Source organism: Dermochelys coriacea, chromosome 2 (assembly GCF_009764565.3).
Source record: "Dermochelys coriacea isolate rDerCor1 chromosome 2, rDerCor1.pri.v4, whole genome shotgun sequence".
Lineage (NCBI taxonomy): Eukaryota > Metazoa > Chordata > Testudines > Dermochelyidae > Dermochelys > Dermochelys coriacea.
The window spans coordinates 122,240,440-122,263,596 of NC_050069.1; the positions used below are offsets into that span (position 1 = coordinate 122,240,440).

A 23,157-nucleotide genomic window follows, 5' to 3' on the forward strand; every position below is an offset into this window, starting at 1 on the left:
TGATGTAAAACGGGGTTTATTGTTTCCTGCCCTAGTCCCCGCCGGGTCTCCCTGAATGCCCGAGGAGGTGCACAGGGGAGCGCAAAGCTCACTTAAGAATTGGCAGCCTCGCTCGAAGGTGCTCCTTGGATTGTTACTTTCTTCCAAACTGTGTTCGTAAATCATTTAATAATCCGGCACTCAGTCCCTCGGCCCTACCTTTGAGTGGATCGTTATATTTTATGGGCTTTACTCCGAAATTAATGAAAACCTCTCACGAACTGGGGCATGAAACCTGCTCCTGATTAGCGCGTTCCCCAGACGTCCAGCTGGGCTCTCCGCAAAGGATGGGAGACGCGGAATGGTCTTTTCCTCGCAGCTCATTCCATACACGCGGCCTGGGCAGAAACGAATCTTTGAATCCCCATCTTCCCAACGTAAACAGCGTAGGTCAGATTCATATTACACTGCGGGTTATGTCACATCAATCCACAGCGCTTTTCCCCCTGCCCGTTAACATGGCAAGGCTAAGGCGAGCTGCTCTCTGCTTTCCACTCCAATCAGGCAACCTTTAAAAAAAACAAAAACAAAAACAAAAACAAAAAAACAGATCGAGTCTTTTCTCTCCACGGGCTCCAACCATTTCTCTTTTCACAGTCCAAATTAGAGATCACAGCCTTGATCCTGCATCAGTGAAGATAAAGGGAGTTTTGCCTGGACTTTACTGGCACAAGGATTATGCCATGTGTCTTTAATATTTAGCTACAGACCCCACTCCCCACTGCAAAGTGAAACCCAGACTCCCATGTGTTTCTTTACAGAATTGACGCACTCTGGGCCAAAGTCTGACACCCACCTTCATGTTTAACAGCACCCTACTCTGTCAGCAGTCTCACAAGTCACTGGAGTAAGGTTCCACTTAATATAAGTAAGAGTGTCAGAATCGAGCAGCCTTCAGTGAGAAGAGTATTTTTAAAACAACTAGACTGGAAGCAGATCTGACACTTCCCCTCACTCACCTATATTTACAAAAGGCGTTGAAGATAATGAAGGTCGAAGCCCTGTATGAAAATCATTGACGATGTATAAAAGCTATTTGAGCAGAAATCTCATCTGATTAGAATGTAAACCTGAGAGAGTTAAAAGCAAAACAAAAAAAGGTATTGCGTGTTTAGATCTGCGGGCAAATCTTGCTGGCCTTATTCATTGCTGTCACTGGCGTATGGGGAGTAGGATTCGGATTTTTATTTTAAATATAAGTACTATGAAGCCAAAATAACTTCCTTGATGAGGCTGTTGTTCAAATGTGCACTGGACAAATGCACTGGAGATTGAGATTGCCCTTTACTACCAAGAACCGCATTTCTCCCGTTCTCACAGATCTCGCTTCGCATCCTACGCTGGAAGATTCTGCCAAAGCAGAGTTTGTCACTCACCAGCGTGATATATTGGAATCACAAGAGATCCCTGCCTAAAAGGCTCACCTCTTTCTAAGCCAAGTGTGCTGCTACTCCACTGTCCTAGCCTGAACTGTGACGGAAAACCAGACTAAACGTAGAATTTGTATTTTCTCTGCTTTTTAAAAATACATTATTATTATTATTATTATTATTATTGTTGTTGTTGTTGTTGTACTCAGCGCCTGTCACGTTTTATTTACCCCTACAAAGGATGCCCGGAGACAAAAGATTTTTTTTTATTTTTATTTTTTTTTTGCGTCAGAGATGTTATATATTTTTGGAAGGGTCGTGTTTCCTTTAAAGAGGTGACCTGTATCCTGTCCGCAGTAGGGGGGTTATTTTGATACTCCGGGAAGTTCATATAGAATCGTGCAGATCACAGACTTGGGGGGAAGGGGCGGAGGTGGGGAATTCCTATACATTGTGCTCTGGTAAAGGAAAAGCAAGATCTACCTAAAACTAGAGGCAAAAAGACATGTTCTAAATTACCGTAGGATGGCACTTGTGAAGTAGACAAAGGACAATACAGAGTGAGTATTTTACACAGATTCCTGTCAGTGGGTGTGTGTAATATGCATGGAGTCCCTATGATAAATGCCTGGAGGTCAGATGACATGTTCATTAAATATACACATATTACCTTAGTGTGAGCTCTTGAAACTACAGAGGCTAATGCTAAGTCAGTAGATACTGCTGAGTCTCTTCCCACGTGCAGTGTGATCTACTATAATGACGAAGTGAAGGCGTCTGTAGGATTTCAGTGTTTAGCTCGCCAGCGCACAGCAAACGGGAAAAGTATAGGACCATGGCGAAAGGCGCCTTCGCAACACAGCAGTTTGGATCAGCAGAACAATTAGCCCTAGCTGCCTCGCATACCTGAGCCGGGCTGCTGGACAGGAGGCTGCCTTGCAAAAGTCTGCGGCAGTCTTTCTGCGGCGAGCCTGTAGCCTGCCTGAGAGTCCGAAGGTGGTGTCCCGCAGCAGTCCCACATCTGGGAGAGCTAAAGGGATCATCAGCCCACTCTCTCCCTACTCCATTTCTGTTGCTGCTTCACAGATTATCTACCAGCTAGAAAACGCGCATTGCTGCCTTCGAAGAGGAGACTTTCCAGGGACTTTAGCCGTGGCTTTCACTGGAGCTCTCTTTTCTCAAGCCGTGGAGAGGAAGAGAGGGGTATTTTAGACTCACCCAGTTCAAACAATGTATGGTATAGGCAGACTCGGAAATAGCGGCAAACCTTAGGTTATAGAATGGCTTTCCGGAAAGGTGAAAAACCCATCTCAGCGTGCTGAATAGACCAGTGCCTGGGAAACAGAAAGTCTCCAAGAAAAAAATAGCAAAAGGCTGCGAGATCCGAGCAACTAACTTTCACACTTTCCATTTCACTGGTGTTAGCTGGCCCTGTAGAACATTCCTGCTCGTTAGTTTCCACTTGAAGAATTCCAAGCACACGGGTCCTGCACTTCCCCCTCAAGCAAAAATCCCACTGAAATCAAGGGTAAATTGAAATCAGTGGGAGTTTTGCTTGAGTGAGGCATAATGATGGGGAACCCTGATACATTGTTTTCGGCTGTTTCTTTTCTCCCTCTCCTCAACTGATTTCATGTTAAGAATACTTTGCTATTGTACATATAGTTTTTGTGTCTCTCTACCTTTGTATATAACCAAAGAACTCCATTTCTCTCCTCTCAATGTCTCCTACCCCAGGGTATTCCATAACATTGCCACTGATGGGAGAAGTGTAAAACTTCCCAGGCCAAGGAAACTTTCCTGCAGCAGAGAATAACGTAAAAGGGCTCGTCCTCCACATCCAAAAAGACCTGGGAAAAGATTCCGTCCTAAAATGGAAAATGTATTTACTCCATTACTCTGCTGTTTATTTCTCTCCAAGTCTTGCGTGATTCAGCACACTTTGGGAAACGGTAGCAATCGTTTCATTTAAAACATCCTATTCTTACTGCAATTTAGGATTCTCAGCCGGATTCATAACAATCTATTCAAGGTACACTGCCTTTAAAAATTAGTTGTTTTATGCGATTGCTTTATGGACACACAGTCCCTATCAGAAAAGCAATTAGATGGTTAATCTGTTGCAAAGATTGTCAAATGTCAAAATTTTCCCCCGTAGCCAAAAGAGGCATCAAATCATTTAAAAAGGACATAGGGGAGTATGCAGTTCTGAGGAAGATGGCTATAAAAAGAAGTCCTGTCTGTGACATGTGCGTTTGCAAAAAGGAAAATCCATCCAAATAAACAGTGGGATTCCAGGCCTGGTGCCAAAGGTCCAATAGAAGCCAAGAGGTCTGGGGGCTCAGGACAAAGAAAGGGCAGCAGAGTCTGGGATTGGTACTAAATCCTTCCCCTCCTTCCTTGCTCAGTCAATTCGCTTTTAAGGGACTTGTCTCCTCTTTGGATTTTTCTTTAGGTTTTGCAGAGAGAGTCTATTGGATGATCGTTTTGGTTGATCAGCATTTTCAACTAGCGCAAAATGCAGTCATATCGCCAATGCTGAGATGTATCTGTCTATCTCAGCCTCAGCCTGTCGAGATCTATGTAGATCTTGATAAATTTAGACACCCTGAAACTGACAGCGGAGGGAAAATCCTCCAGGGCTTAAGGAAACGTACCTTTACAATACTAAAGGGATTTGTTTAAGTTTCAGTCTCGGATTTAATTGAAAAAATGCTTCTCATATGCCGGACCTCAGAAGAAGGAGAGAGGGAGGGGGAGAGAGCCTGCAGTTAAGAAGGGGGGTTTCTGAGATAGCAGTAAACATTTACCTTTCATATTTGTCTCCCATTTTCTTAACTGGTTTAGTCTAAGCCATTTCATTTATCCCAAGAAGCAGAGGGGCAGGGACATGAAACTGAAACCGCAATAATGAAGAGATTTCCTAGAATAAAAACGATGATTATAGAACACCGTCTGACTAACCATATCTACGAAAAGTATAATGTCCATATACTCTGGCAAAGCAGAGCATTTGTGCTCCAAAGCTGGGTTAAGCACAGAAATCGATACACCAACCAAAATAAACATCTTCACCAACCAGCATATGTACTTTTGTTTAATCAGGGGAACCTCAAGCCGATACCAACAGCAAAAAGTCATGGAAACATTCAGTACCTTGTCTCGGACGCAGGATTTGTGTGGCTAAAAATAAAGAAGACAGTAAAACTCAGAAGCAGAGACCACCACTGGTGCTCGACGATCATTTGAATTCATTGTAAATAGCACGCCTGGCTTCTTAATGATTTGTTTAAAGTAATCGTCTGCTAGGTAGAGTAAATTCCTGTCAGGTGTAAGGAATCTGACGTAATTTGTTACCCCCTTTCCTCTATAAACTGGAGATTACTGCAGAATACTGACGGTAAATAAGAGGTGCTTCTCTGCCCAATTGGGGCTATTTTGGTTTACTTGTGAAAGTTCTTTCTAATGTGCTTTGTAATAAAGAGATGAGGCAATTGCATTTTTTTACACCGCGAATAGAGATTTCTCCTGAAAGTTACTTTGAGCGAATTCCCCCTTCCGACGTAATATTGTTTAAACCTAATGATCTGGTTGGAGTTATTTCACATAAAGTTACCCTCCTTATATTTAATAGAGAGAACTTATAGGAGTGTATTGAAATGGGCGTGAAGATTTTACAGTGGGGTTCTCTGGTGGTGGAATGATCTGGACATTTCAACAGATGTCACAGAGCTTAGGAGAAAAAGAATTGCTCTCACTGATCAGGCTCAGGGAAGGATTTTAATTGCAAAAAAAAAAGGATTTTTTTATTCTCTGAGGAGGTAATTCCAACAAGCTCAGAAATTGTGCCTCCACATACAGGATGGGAACAACTTATACCAATGTCTTACGAAAGGTAAACAATTCATATTGACAAAGCGACTGGGGGGACGGGGGTTCCTATTAAAATGTGTGGTAAATAGTGTGGAGCTTTGTAGTGTTTTCTTAGCTGATTCTCAGGTACAATCAAGCCATTTTCGGACACATTCCCATGTATGTGCCAGTGGTGAGCTGGAGGAAGCTGTCGACGCCTGTTCAGTTAATTTAGGTTTTCTTTGTCTAATTACTGTGGAGCTTAGGGAAAAGGAGCCGGGCTCAGGGTAGTAAACTGACACTTGGGCGCTGTGTGTGGTATCCAGGCAGAGTTTGATGGAAAAAGCCTGCTTCCACTCAACTGCAGGTCACTGTCTGAGACCAGCCCCAACCCCAACCCCAACCCCCTCCCTGCGTATACCCACCAGCAAGCGCTGCAAGGAGCTGCACTGGAGACAGACAGATACACAGTGCTTCAGGCATATTGCTATGGCGTCCTGCTCGGCCGCAAACCTTTCCTTTCTCTTTGCTCCAGCATCCCTTTCTCCTCCACTTCCCGCGCTGCTTCCATCCATCCTCCCCCCTCCCCACGGTTTTAGATCTTCCACCACCCCCAGCCTTTGTCTCTCTCTCTCTTTCTTTCTCCTGCTTTCTCCCCTTAATTCCTGGATCAGACCCTGTTCCCAAGCACGTGTAACCCTATAACGGAACGGGGGGTTTCACTGGAAATGATTTCACCGGGGGCACATCGTTTTTTGGCAATGTCTCGTGAGCTGTTTCTCGATATAAAACCCTGGCAGGCTGTCAGCGGCAATATTGCCGTGTCGGGTTCCATGCAGAAACCCAGTCTCACACACACACACACACACACGCACACACACACACACACACACACACACACACGCACGCTGTGAGATCGGAATCATTCTGCTCCTGGCTCGACATTCGTTTTGTTGCGTGGTGCGGAAAGTGAACCTGGGGCGGGTGCCGTGGCAAAGTCCACGCACAGGTACGTTCAGATTCGCTCTCGGTTTCTAATGCTCCCCCCACCCCCTCAGCTCCCCTGAGGTCTCCACGCTCTCCCCTGAGCTGCTGCTCCGTGGGGAACTCCCTCCAGCCCAAGGGGAGGGGGGGCGGCATTCCTTCAAGCGACAAGACAGCATGCAATTGCCATGCCAGGAAAGAGAGAGCTCGGCACGTTACCTTTGGAGTCTGGCACACTGGCGTGTGGCTGTGGGGATTGAAATGTCTAAGTGAGGTTGATGAATGGTGTAATTGCGTGTGTTAGAGAGGGCAGCGAGAGCGATCTGGTGCTGCAGCGCCTCCTGCCCAGATGAGGAGTGGACAGGGGCCAGCTGGAAAAGGGGTGGTCTCTGTCTCTCTGTCTCTCTCTCTCCTCTCGCTCGCTCGCTGCTGCCGGGCTGAGTTCTCGGAGGGATTCAGGGGGGTCTGAAGAACAAGAGCAAGATTTAAGGAACTGATAGGTGGCCGGGTGTTGTTTGGCTGCTCAGCCTCGACGCCAAACTCGAGGGGCTCTTGTGCTTCCTCCTCTCAGAGGATCAGGCAGCGAGGGATGGCCGCCAAGTGGGGGGGCCACGCTGGAATGTCAGAAGCCCTGAGCCGAGCCCTCCCCAAGGCAGTGCAGTGAGGGGGCAGGGGGCGAGCCGGAGCGCAGCCTAATCTGCCCTGCCAAGTGCCTCGCTCGCCGCGGCGCAAAGGAGGGGAGCCATTGCGCAAGGGGCCTGGCGGGCGCTGCTGGGGGAGTGATGCACAGGGCGCTGCCTGCAGTCCGCCGCCGCCGCCTCCAGCAGCAGCACTAGGAAGTGCCCCGGGAGCAGCAGCTCGCCCCCTCCCCGCAAGCCCACCAGGGCACCCGCCCGCCGCACCCCGCTCCAGTCTCACCCCACCCCTCCATTCCCTCCCTCCGCCAGATGACCACCGAGAGCGGCCAGCAGCAGCTGGAGCCCCCGGCCCCTCTCCGCTCCTGCAGCCCGGCTCCCGGAGCTCTCCAGTCCGCCTTGATGAGCCAGCCGCCCCCCTCCGCCCTGGAGACCTCCTCCTCCTCCTCCTCCTCCTCCTCCTCCAGCAAGAACAAGAAGGCGAGCTCGGGGCTGCGGCGGCCCGAGAAGCCCCCTTACTCCTACATCGCCCTCATCGTGATGGCCATCCAGAGCTCGCCCACCAAGCGGCTGACCCTGAGCGAGATCTACCAGTTCCTGCAGAGCCGCTTCCCCTTCTTCCGCGGCTCCTACCAGGGCTGGAAGAACTCGGTGCGCCACAACCTCTCGCTCAACGAGTGCTTCATCAAGCTGCCCAAGGGGCTGGGCCGCCCCGGCAAAGGCCACTACTGGACCATCGACCCGGCCAGCGAGTTCATGTTCGAGGAAGGCTCCTTCCGCCGCCGGCCCCGGGGCTTCCGCAGAAAGTGCCAGGCGCTCAAGCCCATGTACCGCATGATGAACAGCATCGGCTTCAGCGCCTCCATCCTGCCCCAGGGCTTTGACTTCCAGGCGCCCTCCGCCTCCCTGGCCTGCCACGCCAACGGCTACAACCTAGACATGATGACCAACTCCATGGCCGGCGGCTACGACGCGCTGAGCGGGGGGCATCACGCCCCTCACATGTCCCCCAACCCGGGCTCTACCTACATGGCCAGCTGCCCTGTGACTTCCAACGGGGACTACGGTCCCGACAGCAGCAGCAGCCCCGTGCCATCTTCACCCGCCCTGGCTAGTGCAATTGAATGCCATTCCCCCTACACGAGCCCGTCAGCTCACTGGACAGCATCGGGGGCATCTCCGTATATAAAGCAGCAGGCCCTTCCACCCAGTAACCCAGCCTCCGCGGGCATCCACTCCAGCATGTCCAGCTACTCTTTGGAGCAAAGCTATCTGCACCAAAACGCCAGGGAAGACCTGTCAGGTAATACCCCTTCCACTTTCATTCCGTTACGGCTGGGGCTGGGCTCTTGCTAGGATTAGAGAAGGCTCTCCAATCGCTGCCTAGTTTGGGCAATCTGGTGGTTGACTCTGGTTTACTGAAGCTGTCAGATAAGAGCCCAGGAACAAGGGCGAGGCTGGGGCTGCGTTGTGTTTTCTCTGAAAACAGAGCTTGACAAGAGAAAACAAAACCTGGTCCGAGAAGGACAAATAGAGCTATTGTTCGTGAACACATTTGCTCTGTTTCTAGCTGAGGATGGGGAGAACAAAAATTGCCATCCACTACTGCCTTGCTGTGGGTTTGGATCTCAGTATGAACATGTCCGTTAGTGTTGTTATTACTAGTTTAGAGGTTAAAACCCAGATCCTTATCTTTATGGTACTGTCAGTTTCAACCCGTCTGGTATGTTTGTTTGATTTCTTAGACAGAAATACTAGGAAAACCATAAACAATTACAAATCCGTCATTAAATACAAAAACCCAAGGAGATTTATAGCAAGAGTGACTGAAAAAGGTGTTTAATATTACCTCCAACGTCTTGCAGGCTGCGGCGAGGGAGAGGGGGGGAAACCCGGTAATCTTTAAAAACGCAGAAGAGATTAAAGCAGATCCAATCTATTTCTACAACCGGAGGGGGAAAGGTGCCTGGATTTCTCCCCTCCCTGCCTGCTCTAGTGATTGTAGAAAATGTATTCTTAGAAAAACTGCAAAGGGGACATTAGCGGAGAAAACAAGGCACAACAATGGATAAAAGATGTTAAGTTGTTAGGGGGGAATTTTCCAAATAGCCCTTTTTAATGTGGGTCTTGGAGGTTAACCAAACAAAGACAGTCTGGGCTGGACCACACCGAAGAGGATTTTAGCCTGACTTAACCCATATGAGAGCAGGGTCTTGTTCAATTTTATGGGAATTTCAACAAGTAACAAATACAGACGACCCTCTTCATTGGGTTCCCCCTCCTACCCCCCGCTACTTGAAGGGCTGTCAATCATTCCTCTGTTCATCTCAAAGAATTGCACTGTACCTTTCGATCTAAAATACCCAGCCTTCACTTTGGAAAGCAATGTTGGCTTTGTTGGCTGCTTCGCTCGCAGAGAAGTAATTTCTTAACAATGTAAACGGTTCTGTCCTTTAGGAAAGGAAGGTTTAAAGTTTGCATTGGCTAAATTTATCTCAGCAGTGAAGCTGACCAAACAAAACCGCACAGTGTTGAAAATAATCTCAGAGGCTGATTTGTAAAGCAGCAGCAGCTACAGGAATTCAGTATTTTACAGCAGCTCCTGGGAAATGGACCTTGGTCCAGAAAACAGTAAGCGAACCCTACCTCCACAAAGAGTTTCCCTCGAAATGCCAGATTATAGCCTCGTTTAATTGTAAATCCAGTTCTACAGATTAGATTAATTCTTCACCTTGGTTTTATGATCAGAACAATAATCTTCCTTATCCTTTTTCTGAACAGACACGCGCGTTCGCAATTGCATATTCTCGCCAACCCCTCGAGGAACACTTTCATAATCTTTGGACAGCTTTTAGAAATACTTTGAGGTTTACAAATAAAAAACTTATCCCAAAAATGCAGTAAGCGACTTCAGTGGGAATGGAATCAACAGGATTTTAGAAGTGACGTTTGTTATCAGATTTTAATTTTAACATTTTAATTTTGAAAGGGACGTGGAGACAATCCAAGTACAGGGTTGTTTTTTTGTTTGTTTGTTTTGTTTTCAAGGGATTTTGTTCTACCGTTAAAACTCAAATATTTCCAATAATGTGATTATTTAAATCCAGTTTCATCCTTTTAAAACGTAAAAGAAGTACAGATCCCATAGCTAGCTCGCTACTATAAATATAGATCTAGCTAGCTAGCTATCTAAGATCATTTGTGCCAAAGGGACAAATTAATATTTATTTCAGATGTGCTAGACCAGAGGGCAAATCGTGCAGTCAGTTTTTGAACGGAATTTCCAATTGATTTCAATAAATGTGTTTAAAAACTAATGTTTAAAAACTAATGCCATGATTTGGGCCCAGGCCTTTAGTGAAAGCAACTCAGATCATCAAACCCTAGGTAGCTAAAAAGGTTTTGTTTGTGAATATATACACTTATGTAGATGTGGCATTACATGGTAAAAATTATTTCCTGGGTTTGTAAGAATTCTTAACAGTAAATGAATAAGAGCAATTATTTCTCATTAATCTACAACCTACCAGCAATAACAAGTGCACATAGTGTTTCTGTAGCTGCTTTTTTATTAGTTTAATGCGACGCAGATTTGGTTCCAAAATGTGTTTTTATCGGTCAATAAACCTATATCAAATCACTAGCCTTTTAAGTTAGTGATGGGGTAGAGTCTAAGCCTTGGACTTGCATCTGGCCCAAGAATAAGAAAAGAAAAGATTGGAAACAGAGACTTGTTCTCCTGGAGGCTTGAGGGAGACATTTTTCGCACACTATTAAACCATGCTCACTGATTGAATCAGGGTTGTAATAAAGTGCAATGGTTTATTGTGAGCATACCAACAGGGTTATTAGAAAGACTAAGGAAATCCAGCGAAATAATCACCTTTACACAGTGAGCACTGTGGGGTGAGGGAAGGGACAATGATAGCAGCTCAGGAAGAGATAGGCATGCTGCAATGAATACTGTACGTGCCTCACTTTACAAGGGGGCTGCCTAGCCTCCGGGCACAGAAGCTGGAGACCTATTTACCTTGGAATCCACAAAGTTTTGTCCAGATTACAAATGTAGACGCTCATATTCTGTGCTGTCGGAGATTTGCTCCAGTCTCTGCGGGACTCTGATTAGCTACTGAAGAACCTGGAATAAGCTTCTTTTCCAACAAGATTTGAAAACGTCCAATAGGCCAGAGGAAAAATGTGAACCCACTGAACATTCCCTTTCAGATATGAACAGATTGCTCTGGGAAGGGGGTGGGGGAGAAACACCTGGGTTAGATCCTGCAGTCCTTTCTCAAGCAAAGCTCCCACCGGGAGAATAAAGTCTGAATAAAGGACCTCAGGATCAGACCCACAGTTGTATAGAATTGCTCCCAAAAGAGTACAGCACATCCGGAACTGGCGTGTGGCTGTGGGCTTTGAAATGTCTGAGTGAGGCTGATACCTGATTTACATACTGGTGATACTGTATGGGGGAGGTATTGTACTTTTTGGTTTAAGTGTAGGGCATCATTCCTCTGTATCTTAAGTATATGAATACACATGTCCAACTATAGCCAGATACAGTACATACACTCACATTCTATAATTAACAAAATTAATTCTCATTGATCCTCTACCCACTGAAGTCAATAACTAACCTCCCATTAATTTTAATAGGGCAGGATCAGGATCATTATCTGCATTGAATTCAGAAAAAAAGGTGCAGGTGTGTTCGTATAGTTGCGCACACACACACACGAGGGGGTACAGAGATGTCTGTGTACACAACTCCAGCAAACATACCTGCACACACGCGCGTGCACACACACACACCATATACACATAACATGTATATGAGGTTGTGCGTGTTGTGGGTATATGGGTATAGATTGTATGTCTCTATATAATCCATATTATCTATATAATCCAGATCTCTACACCCAAACTGACAAGCATATTCTTTGTGTTTATAATATTACACACATACATACACACACACACACTCACACAAATACACACAAACTATTTAAGTATGTATGTGTGCACAATAATTTTACACTTTTCTTTTTTTTTTCTTTTTTTTTTTTTTTGAGAAATGGGACAAGACTACCTATCTTGTAAATTTCAATAGCCTTTAGACTGTCTTTTGAAAGTGTCTTCAAGGAAATTAACATTTCGTGGAGGCCTTCTTAAATGCTCCTGAAGGCTACATCACATCTGTAACGTTTAATTTCCCCACATATCTGAATTTATATTCGCCATAACTACGATGTATGTCAGACAGAGAACCACTTTTTCAGACAGAGTCGAGCTAATTTCTGAGAAGCTCTTGTTATTTTCTTCTCTTGCAGTGGGATTGCCTCGCTACCAGCATCACTCTTCCCCAGTGTGTGACAGGAAAGATTTTGTTCTCAATTTTAATGGCATTTCTTCTTTTCACCCTTCTGCTAGTGGATCTTACTATCATCACCATCACCATCAAAGCGTCTGTCAAGATATCAAACCCTGTGTGATGTGAACTTAGCACTATCAAATACAGACAGTCAGGTGGCTGTTTAACAGATTTGAGGTATAGACGGACTCACGCAGATAAAATGTAATGTGCACTCCTGATAGCATTGAATAGTACACAAGTCACTTAGCAAAATTACATAAGGCAGCACTGTACCATTTTGTCCCCTGCCACACCTTGAAAGACAGAAAAAGTTGATGTAATGCTCCAAAGCTTTTTTGAAAGATTTTCTTTTGTGTGTGTGTATGTACTTGGGAGGGCGGGAGAAGGGTATCTTTTATAGGAAGTCTATCCAAGTAAATAATAAAATGCATTTCTATGATCTCCATTGTCCTAAAAATTAGGGTCTGCAAAAGTGCTCAGTTCTATCTTTTTTTTTTTTTTTTTTTTAGTAGAAACAAGTTTCATTTGACTGGGAAAAATCTGCCTTAAACCAACACCAGCGAGAAATTCCCTTTCTAAGTGGTTCGAGCGTTAATTAAAGTTTACTTTTTTCAAAACACTTTCTATGGACGCCAGCACCAATCAATATTATTAAAAGTATATTGTTTAGAAGTTTCGTGTATAGAGTTTAAGAAAGTTCATTTTTTTCCAGTATTGCAACAATACAATGTTTTGTTTTTATTTTTACAAAGTTGTTTTCTACCACAGTATTTTTAAAAAGAAATATTTTAAATACATCTTGTGTATACTCGCACACTTAACTGCTTTAAAAGGAGAATATATTTGCACTTATGTATACTTTTTACAGTTTGCCAAAAATATTTTGATGTACAAATTCTTTTTCAATAAAATGTGTATAAACGAATATGCACTGGACAGGCATTTAGTTTCACTCTAACCCTTCTTGTAATTGTCCCTTTAAACCCAAGTGTAGTAAGTATAATAAGACACCCTAGATCCTGCAGGTACTATTGAAGGGAGGGTGAGCGTAACTGACGTGCAGAGGGATCTGTGTCCTGAGCTAGCCTTAGGTTTGGAGTGTCTGTCTATCTGTCTCTCTCTCTCGAGTTTTCCCCGGCTACTTATGGAGGATTTGCAATAGTATGGGGGAAAGCGTTAACTTAAAAACAAATAATCAAAATGTTTAGAAATCCAAACCGTCTTTCAATTATATCTAACGCCTCCACTGCACTGAACAATGTTTAGAGCATCCAATTGACCATGATTGTGATTTCTTTTTCAGAATTGTTCCTGTTTTTGCTCTCTCCCTGTATTAATGCTTTGGGTAGCAGTTGGCCCAAATTCTGCTGTCCTTGTCCTTATCGAAACAATGAACTCAATAGGAGTTTGGGGTGCGCTAGGAATGCAGGATAAAGCTATATATAAATAGTGCCTTGTCACTTCTGATTGTAGGGCAGGCTTTTTGTAACTCAGAAAAGCATCCTACCGTTCGTTAAGTAAAATCGTGGCTTCTTAATTACTAGGTCAGGTAGTCATGTAGCAGTTTTGATGTCAAGATACTGAAAACACATGTCTGAGTGTCAGTGGGGCAGCGGCAAGGAACCCCAGGGATAGATCAAAAATTACATGGAGCTGAACATTTACTCAATCTCAGCTCATAAAGTCAATTCATCCCTTAAATCCATTGGAGTTCACGAGCGATACACCTTTCTGCTTACGTAAAACAGTGAAGTCACATTTATAAACTACATCCCTTTGATCACACTGTGGGACCCCTGTATGGAGCCTTAAAAGAGACTTCCACACAGGGGGATCAGATTCACTAATGTCTTTTGAAGCCGCTTCTCCTTACTGTATTGGCTGGATTTATTAAGGGACCATCTCAAGTTTGTCAAGTTTTATGTGCATCCGCCAATGAAAGCAAAATGAATCTGTACGTGCAAGGATGGTTGCCTCAGAAATTCACTCCCGCCACCCAGGATGCTATTCCGTAGACCATGTGGCGAATTAAATATGAAGGATGTTGTTGTTCTGCTTCCTCGGTAGGTTAAATAGAATCGAGCTGATGTGAGTCTTCCCTCACATCACACTTTCTTACGGAAAAGAAACTGTGGCACGGTCTTGGCCAATTCAGTGCTAAAAGATCTGTTCTCCCTTAGACCGCAAGTTTGCCCCCTGATCTCATGCAATCATATCTTCAGGCATAATACAATTCAGTGCAGCTCCAGTCCATATTAAAAGGAAGGAAACAAATTCCTATTTAAACTGCAGCATTCATGTCCCCCTGGCGCCTTTAAACTCCGAAGTAGGCAGTGAATTTGATCAGAATGATTTTTTTTAAAATCTCCATTTTTATATTTATACTCAAACATGCCCTTTTTCCCCCTGAGCTTCTCAGGGGCCTGCAATAAATTATAAAGTCAGTTTCAGAGTTTGCTCCGACCACAGTGCTGTGTTTACATTCTTTCCGAGGCAAGCCTGCCTGGTCGTGATTTATATCCTAAACACTTGAACGTAACTTGTTTATATAGAGAATGACAGGACCTCAAAGACAAAAAAACTGAATTTGCCTAACAGATTGAATAGACCATGGTTCTAGTGCCCCCTACTGGACCCACCGTGTCATTGACCATTAAGACCGAAATACCAACGGCATTTGTTGTGCTTCAAGTGTTCCTATTCGATATATATATTTGTTCTTTCTATTTCTGGAAGTGATTCCATTCCGGGCAATATTCTCTCTCTCTCTCTCTCTTTTTCTCTCTCTCACACACACCTTCATAACAAGAATGCCATACTAGGAAATATTGCAGTTTTGAGCTTGCCTTTGCTTCTGTATTTCTGGACGGTAAATGTTCGTTTTCTTTTCCACGTTTTTTAGACTGACAGAGAACGCTTCAGAAAGAGACCTATTTAACTCTCAACAGGAGCCGGGGAATGGTAGTGAAATGGATTCCTAATCTTCACCCAATAATTCTTTCAAATTTAAGTGATTTACGGGGGGGGGGAGGAGGAGGGAGGAATACAATGAAATAAAACCAAATTAGCCCCATTTTAATTTTAGCGTTTGCTCCTGTAGGCACTCCGAGCTCGTCTAGCCTGCAAGACTCAGTAACCTCCAGGGCTAGTGACATCACAAGGGGTAAAAGCCAGGACGCTGTTCAGCTGCAGAAGGGACTTTTAATCGGACAATTGAAAGCGCTCTAGGGTTTGGTTTGCTTTGTGTGTCATCAATGGTTACCTAGCAGTCTGGAGAAAGGAGGCCTTCGTTAAAGATCCAACTTCTCCAGCGTTTTAATTAACGGGTTAACTTTCACAGAAGCTCCCAGCAAAACGAGAGAAGACTAGAGTTCACAGCTTGATATTTCTGAACTTTAAAAACCAGAATTGTATTTATTTATTCTGAAAAATCCCTTTCCGGGCTTCCACTTGCATCCTAACCAAGCAGAAAGGGCACGACCCCAATTAGGAAGGGGGGGGGGAACCCCTTTGCGGGTCACCCTTTAGGGAACCCTACCGTTGAGTCACTGAAACGGACATCAGCTGGTTTAAAATGCTGCCGGGCATGTATCTCAGTCAGCCACCAGCTCAATTAGCACCGTGATTAACTAGCAGAACTTTCAATGACCATGCCCTATTTCCTCGCTCCGCTTCTTCCATCCCCTTTACACCCATTGACATGCTTCTTTCTGCCTTAGTTTCTGTCTACACCTCCCCATAGTATCGAGGCTCTAGCTTCCTCCCTTGAACGGTGGTTTAACCCGAGTCACACAGCTCTACCGACCGGCTGTGAAAATATGATCTACGTCATAGGTTTTCAGGCTAGGGTTCACAAACAGGTTTCAGGGCGGTGTGGTCACCAACCCTTTCTTTAGATAGCTCTTTATAGCGTCATACCTTCTTTTCTAATATGGGGGGGGCACAGTAGGAAGAAGTCGAGACCCACTGATCTACACAATCACAGATAAACTCATCCATGTTAGCAGAGCAATAGAGTTCGCACTTGCTGGCAGAGTTTGTGGTAATTGGATTAAATGTGGACTAAACACTAACATGTCCATAATTACATCACATTAAAGCGAGGTTCTGTAGCACAGGAATGAAATCTTGACCACGAACACTGCAGTCGACCAAATTGGAATGTATCTAATCTAATCTACATTTTTCTCTCCATCTGCTGATTTCCTCACAGTCTGAAGCACCAACATGGGGATTTGCCTGGGTAGTGTTTACATTACACCAGAAAAACCTCCGCCACGCAAAAGACAGGAGAGTTCTGGCAAAGCCCTTTAACATTTACAAAATTAGCCAAGTGCGGATCTCTCTTGTGTGAGAGGTTGAAGCTGTAGCAGCTATTTGGTTAACATATTCCGGAAAACATCCAGTGAATTTTGTTAAATAAATACACTCACAGATTATTCTATCAAAATTGTCAGCGGATTGATTTCGTACTGTATTTTAATCCCGATTGACCATGCCTTCATTTTCTCGTTCATTGTCTACAGAATCCAGAGAAATATTAGCCAACTTTCATGGCGAAGGAAGGTTAAAGATTTTTGTTCAGTAGGAGTAAATCTGATTTTATTGAACGCTGAAAGATATATCCCTGACACACGAGCTGAGATTTAAATAATTGTGCTCAATAGAGAGCTGGCATTGTCAAGCAGGCCCTGATTCGTCTTTACATTCCAGTTTTAAACCTGTGAATAGTCCCGTTAAAATTGATGGGATTAAGCGCCTTTTTAAAATTCAGTGCTTCGCTGAATAGATTGGCTTGCTGAATCGGGATTTTAACGCACCATGTAGACAATGCTCAGATGCGATACTTATGAGCATTGTGAAACAACAGGCATAGAATAGGGTATACCTGATTCATACACATCAAGGAAATTAATTCAAAACATACTCTAACTTTAAAGAGAAATACATTTTACTAAATCTGCGGCATTAATCTGCATGAAATACTGCCTTAGCTAATAAGAACACCCGGACTTTATTTATACATTTAGCCATTTGATAGATACAAATGAGGGAAGAGGTAAATAGAAGCCAACATATTTTTGAATAAGAGCCCAGAGGTTCTTTTAGAGTGCAATGATCCTTGTGTCTAGATTATAAAGAATTCAGAGCAGCCTTGTGTGATTTGCCAACTACTGAATAGAACTCCAAAACAACTGTAATATTAAACAATTTCAAGCCTCCTTTTTATGCTTGTTTTTAATCCAAAGATGATTTATGGAAATATTTATTTCTCTATTGGTCATTTATAAAAGAAATATTTGGGGGGGAGAGGGTCCTAAAATGCAAAGAGACTTTTCATCACTATCAAACTACAACTGGAACTAGAGGTATTTTAAGATTAGATTTAGATTTAAAATTTTAGTTGCGTTACTATTCTTTTAAATATAATATTGGAAAGAATTGCACTTCCTATTAATTGTATCAGAATTTATTTGAACTTTTACAAAAGGAGTTTACAATACTGTACTGAACACAGTTGGATTTGCCCATCATTGCATGTTCCGCCAATTTTAGAAAGTTAAAAATTGGGTTGAAATTTTTAGACTGTCATTTTTTGAGTAATTACCAAGCACAGTTTCCTAGGACCAGATCCTCAGTAGGCATAGTTATGTGTTGCTTCACTGTCTAACTGAGGATCTGACTCAAATACATAAATATAAATACCAAAATCAGTACAGTACAACAGTTAGAATAATTTTTAAAAAACAAGAAATCATATTTTCAGTCTCTAAACTTCAGAGGAGTTTGACCTGATTAACCTAAATGTTTCCAATAAATGATAACCTCTATCAAGAGGATACACATGAACTATTTTATGCAGAAAGCAGCTTTTTTTTTTAGAAAGGACTTATTTATGCAAGAAAGCTGCACCAGTTTATAAGTTTTTATACAGTAATACAGTTTTTAAGCCAATTTAGCCAAAACGGTGACAACCCTTATGTAGATACTCTTATCTCACTTTCAGAGTGGTTTGTTTTGAAATGGTTTAAACCTGCTCCTAATCAATGTAATCTAAAGTCAAAATAAGCTTAAAGTGAAATGAGGGTATTCATACAGGCTTTTGCTGCTGATTTAACCAATCACTCCCTAAGGCTGATCTACAGTCAAAGCTGTACTTATATAACTAAAGGTGTGATTTTATACCAATTTCATTAAACCAATGCAACTTTTGTGTGTTTATCTGTTTAAGCCTGGCTTGTATAGGTTAAGGTAGTGTTTGTACATTTACAGATGCCAGCTAAACAATATAATCAGTTCTAAATTGATATAAAAGAGTGTCCACTCACCAAAGCGCCACAGTTTAACTAAACCAATTTAACTTAAAAAATGCAACCTCTCTGTGGAAACAAGCCTTAAATTAAACTGATACAACTTTCTTATGTAGAGAGCCTAAAGTAGACTTAGCGCCAACGCGTGTTCATACTGGAAACTCTTTTACAACTTTAATTGAGGAATCAAGGCAGTGACTTGATAATTAACCCATGTATTTTTTTTTCATTTGCTTTTGTATAAAACAGAGGTTTCCCCAGCTGTGGTTTGTTGACCACTGGTGGCCTGCAGAGTGTTTGTTGGTGGCCCAGAGAAAGCTATCTGGTTACATGATGCTGGCTCTCCTTCTTTCCAGCTGAGAGAATGAGAACAGATGGCAGGGGCAGATTCAACAAAGATCAGAATAGACAGTGTGGTGAACTCTTTTCCAACAGGAATACAAAACTTATCATATTAAAGTCCGTTAAGTAGATGACTATTTCCAGCAATTGCTGGACTGCCACAGGGATGTTATGTTATTGTCAATGGATGAAAGATGGTCTGCACAGTTATGAATGGGGGAAAAGGTCTCCCCCAGACAGTGCAGTGTGAGAACATTTGAGAACACCTGGTTTAATATGAAGTGACTTTTCAGTGTCTTAATACAAACAGATGTGACAGAAGAGGTGTAGATGGTCTGTAGCTGTATCGGAGGGCAGTTATTAAACACAATTGCAGATAAAAGTCCTTAGGGCTTAGATCCACACTCAGAAACACAGGTGTAACTCATTGAAGACAATGGAAGTTACATCATGTAGCTGAAAAGCAGAATTAGGCTCCTACCCACAGGATCCCAGTTCTATTTCAAACCTAAGACTAAACCCTGCTTTCACTTACACTGGTGCTGCCCTACTTACATCTGTGCTGGAAGTGGAGCTGCTCTGTAGTAAGTTATTAATACCGTATGTTGACCTAATTATTGGGATACTTACTGTATAAATATATGTTTAGTTTAATAGGAGCCTGTAAAGAAAAGCAAGCTGGAAGGAAACAATGGATCAACATAAGCCACCTCAAAGTAAACAATTGAGGGTTGTTACGGGACAATGGCAGACCCTTATTTCTAAGAAATCTAGCTTGACCTGCTGCTGAGGGTACCAACTGGTTTGGACAAGCAGGGTCAAGCACTGGAAACTGACAAAAATGAAGGAACCTTGTTATAAAGGATTCCCTCTCTCTCTGAAGAGAGGAGGTAATTGTTAGGGTGCTATTCCAGGAAACCAGACTGACCCAGGCTCCTGCTGGGATTTCTAAAGGAGTTAGGCCTGCCTAGTTTACCATCAAGGGATGTTAAGCCATTAGGTAAGATAGTCTACATGCATGTCTATTATTTTAAGATTTTTTCCCCCCTCTACATGCTCTATTCCTGCTGTTAAATTTAAACAATACTTTGGTTTTAAGAAAGCTGTTTTGCCACTGAATACTATTGGTTACAGATCCCTGAAAGGCAGAACCACATCTTCAGAACCTAATCAGATCTGCAGAGTTGATACAGAGGCTACTGTAGCCCCAGGCCTGGTCTAAGATTGGAAGAATTGTGGAATTCTGTTCCAGAAGAGGGAACAGTACAAGGCCTGACACCTGAGAGAGTGCACTCAGAAAGACCAAGAAGTTACTCAAATGTACAGCTATCTCTGTAACCCTGACATATTGGCGGCAGCATATTTCAGATGGTAACAATGGTTAATTTCCCATTAGTGACAACAGCAGTAAAAAACAAGTATTTTGGAAGGAAAAAGCAGGAGAAAGGTGTCCTATGTTCTTTTTGGGAAGAGCGCAAAAAAACGCAGCCAGAAAAAATTAGCTATGAATAATCAAGATCAGCTAGTGGAGCTATGCAAAGAAAGAAATAAAGCTAAACTTTAAAGAGCTTAAAAAGTCAGAACTGGTGCCTTTGCTGTATGAAGATGATCAGAGGCAGAATGGGGTGCCAGCACCAGACCAGGAGCTAGAGAAGATCCCAGTTCTCTTGCAGGGTACATGGGTGTCCCAGGAGACAGACTCTAGGACAAAGCAACAGGAGAGGAAGGCTGCAAGGATGACAAATTCCCACAAGGCAGCATGGAGAATGACATCAGAGGGGTATGCAGCTAGCCCTGTAACTGCGACGTCAGTGGGGCTATACTGGTATAATAGAGAGCAGAATTTGCCCAGTATAAATGTGAAATTCCACCAAATCTATATCAATTCTTTTACACACTCCCAAATCCCTTTGATGAAGACACCTCTATCTCCTTTCCCTCATTATGCTCATGACAAAGTGGCAGTGGTGGACCTCTGATACTTCCAACCCTGCCCTTGCATCCTTCCCTGCCTCTTGATTGGCCAGTATTTCTTCCTCAGCAAAGTTAGTTTCCTTTGTACTCAAGGACATGGGACTTGCTCCTGGACCAATGTAGTCAATGAGAGTTTTGTCACTGAAATCAGTGGGAGCTAGACAGAGCCTGTAATTATTTACTGTCCAGTACTGTCCCTGAGAAAATACAACACAAACTTAGCCATGTAAACCCTACTACATTTCATCTGTACTTCCCCTCACAACATCTTCTTCCTTTACTGAAGAAGAACACTAACTGGCACCACAGCCCTGTAGTACAACCTTTCAATATTTAAAGGTGTTTATTAATTACCAGGCACTTGCTTATGTTCAAACTTTGTATTGTGGAGAAGTTTATTGATCCCTTTCCTCCTATTGCTGTTTGCCTGTCTTCTCTTTTCCCACTCACAGAAGGGAAGCTCGGGAAATCCCCAGCTGTGTTCCTGAGGGAATGGGTCAAAAGGAAGCACCTCTGGATGAGGCAGGGGCAGGTTCACAGTAACACAGCAACTCAGGGCCATAGGGGCAACTGGAAAGAGGAAAGGAAGCGTGGGCAGGAGATGGGACTAATAACTACAGCACATTGTGGTAGGGCAGGGTATTTGATGCCTAGCAGCACACCTGATCCAGCTCCTTCATAAAACTCTTTCCTTACACTGCAGGGATTTGGAGGTTGTTAAAACATGTTCATATTACACTGTGCAGGGGCTAGCACTATTAAGGCTCCCATCTTAAGAGAGGCCACATCACCCCCAAACATAGTGAATACACCTTGATTAGAAAACCACCTTAATCAAGTAACTAGTTTTTGTCAGTCCTCTGAGCGGTCACTTAAATCAGTAGCCCTGTGCAACTCTTTTAAACTTATATAATTACCTCACTGCATGCTGGCAGCTTCTTGAAAGAAGGCCATTGAATGTTATGAACAGGCATTACATGCTATGAGGAATTTTTGCCTGTCTGTAGTTAGCTGTTTGCTATCCTGGATTGAGGTCACCTCGGGGATTTTGAGGTAGAACATATCAGGAACAAAACTCAACCAAAAAACCTCCAAGGCTGGAAGGCAGAAAAAAGGTGTGCAGATCAAACAGACACTGCTCAGGGGTATCTCTGGAGAAAGGGAAATTTGGAGTTTCTGGAATTATTCAGACTATTCACTCCTGCAGATTTCTGGTTTCCTACCCTATACCGGGGCAACTACACTGGTGGCTAAATAGGGGCCAAATCCAGAGTATAGACAAGGTCTTAGTTACACAGAAAAAGATGCAACTCTGTGCTCCCATCATGAGCACGAAGGACACTAATGTAGATCACATGGCCTCCACTTTTTGTGTGTGCTCTGTAGAAAAGGGGGACAAGGGGAGACGATACAGAAGCCAGAGGCTTATTCACGATTCTTCTCTCTGAAAGCAGAGTGAAAAAGGATTACTCTGCACATGGATCAATGAAGGTACTGATCTCAGAACGGAGTTACTGCTCCTTGGGGATCTCAGGTACATGCAGGATAGACTGAGGAGCAATACAATATAGGACTTACTGTTTAGATGGTATATGCACTGTGTCAGTCCAGGATATTAGAGTGACGAGGTAGGTGAGGTAATAGCTTGTACTGGACCAACTTCTGTTGGTGAGAGAGACAAGCATTTGAGCTTACACAGAGCTCTTCTTCAGGTGTTCAGATGGTGTGTCATAGTGATAACAAACATAGAGTGGAGCCTGCACACATTGACATGAGTGCTAACTGGTGTGCAGGTATCAGGGGTTGACAGTGAGTTCCTGTGTCCCTCTTACATGGCTGTGCAGGGGCCAGTCTCAATGTTAGTTCCTGTGATCCCTAGTACCCGATGCTTGCTCCCCCCTGAAAAAGATGGGGATCTCTCCCTGTTCAGTTTTCATTAGCTAATGTAGTAGGGCTGGCACACCAGAAGGAGAAACCTGCTCCATCCCAATGGGTATTTTTCCTTTTCCTGGGGAAGAATTGCACAGTGGTGACACCCAAAGGACTCTGTAGATATTATTCACTGACTCATCTGATCAAATCCAAGACAGTGATGCAGTGAAATGAGAGAGAGAGAGATGGAGACTCTGCTCCATTCAGTCTTCACTACCAGAATGTACCCAAAATTCAGTTTCCAGCAAAGGTTCAAACATCTGTATACTTGATATTTATCTGGAATTGGAATTCAGGTGCAATGCTGAGGTAAATACAATTTCCAATTCTGTTTGCCTGACGGG

General features: G+C 43.5%; 1 protein-coding gene across 1 annotated transcript; it reads left to right on the top strand.

Moving 5' to 3' along the window:
- Nucleotides 1-6,664: 6,664 nt before the first annotated feature.
- FOXF2 (forkhead box F2) lies at nt 6,665-13,179 on the top strand. Its single transcript, XM_038391163.2, has 2 exons — nt 6,665-8,183; nt 12,211-13,179. Exons 1-2 carry the CDS (start codon nt 7,193-7,195, stop codon nt 12,375-12,377), a joined length of 1,158 nt encoding a protein of 385 aa, XP_038247091.1. The 5' UTR covers nt 6,665-7,192; the 3' UTR covers nt 12,378-13,179.
- The last annotated feature ends 9,978 nt before the right edge of the window (nt 13,180-23,157 follow it).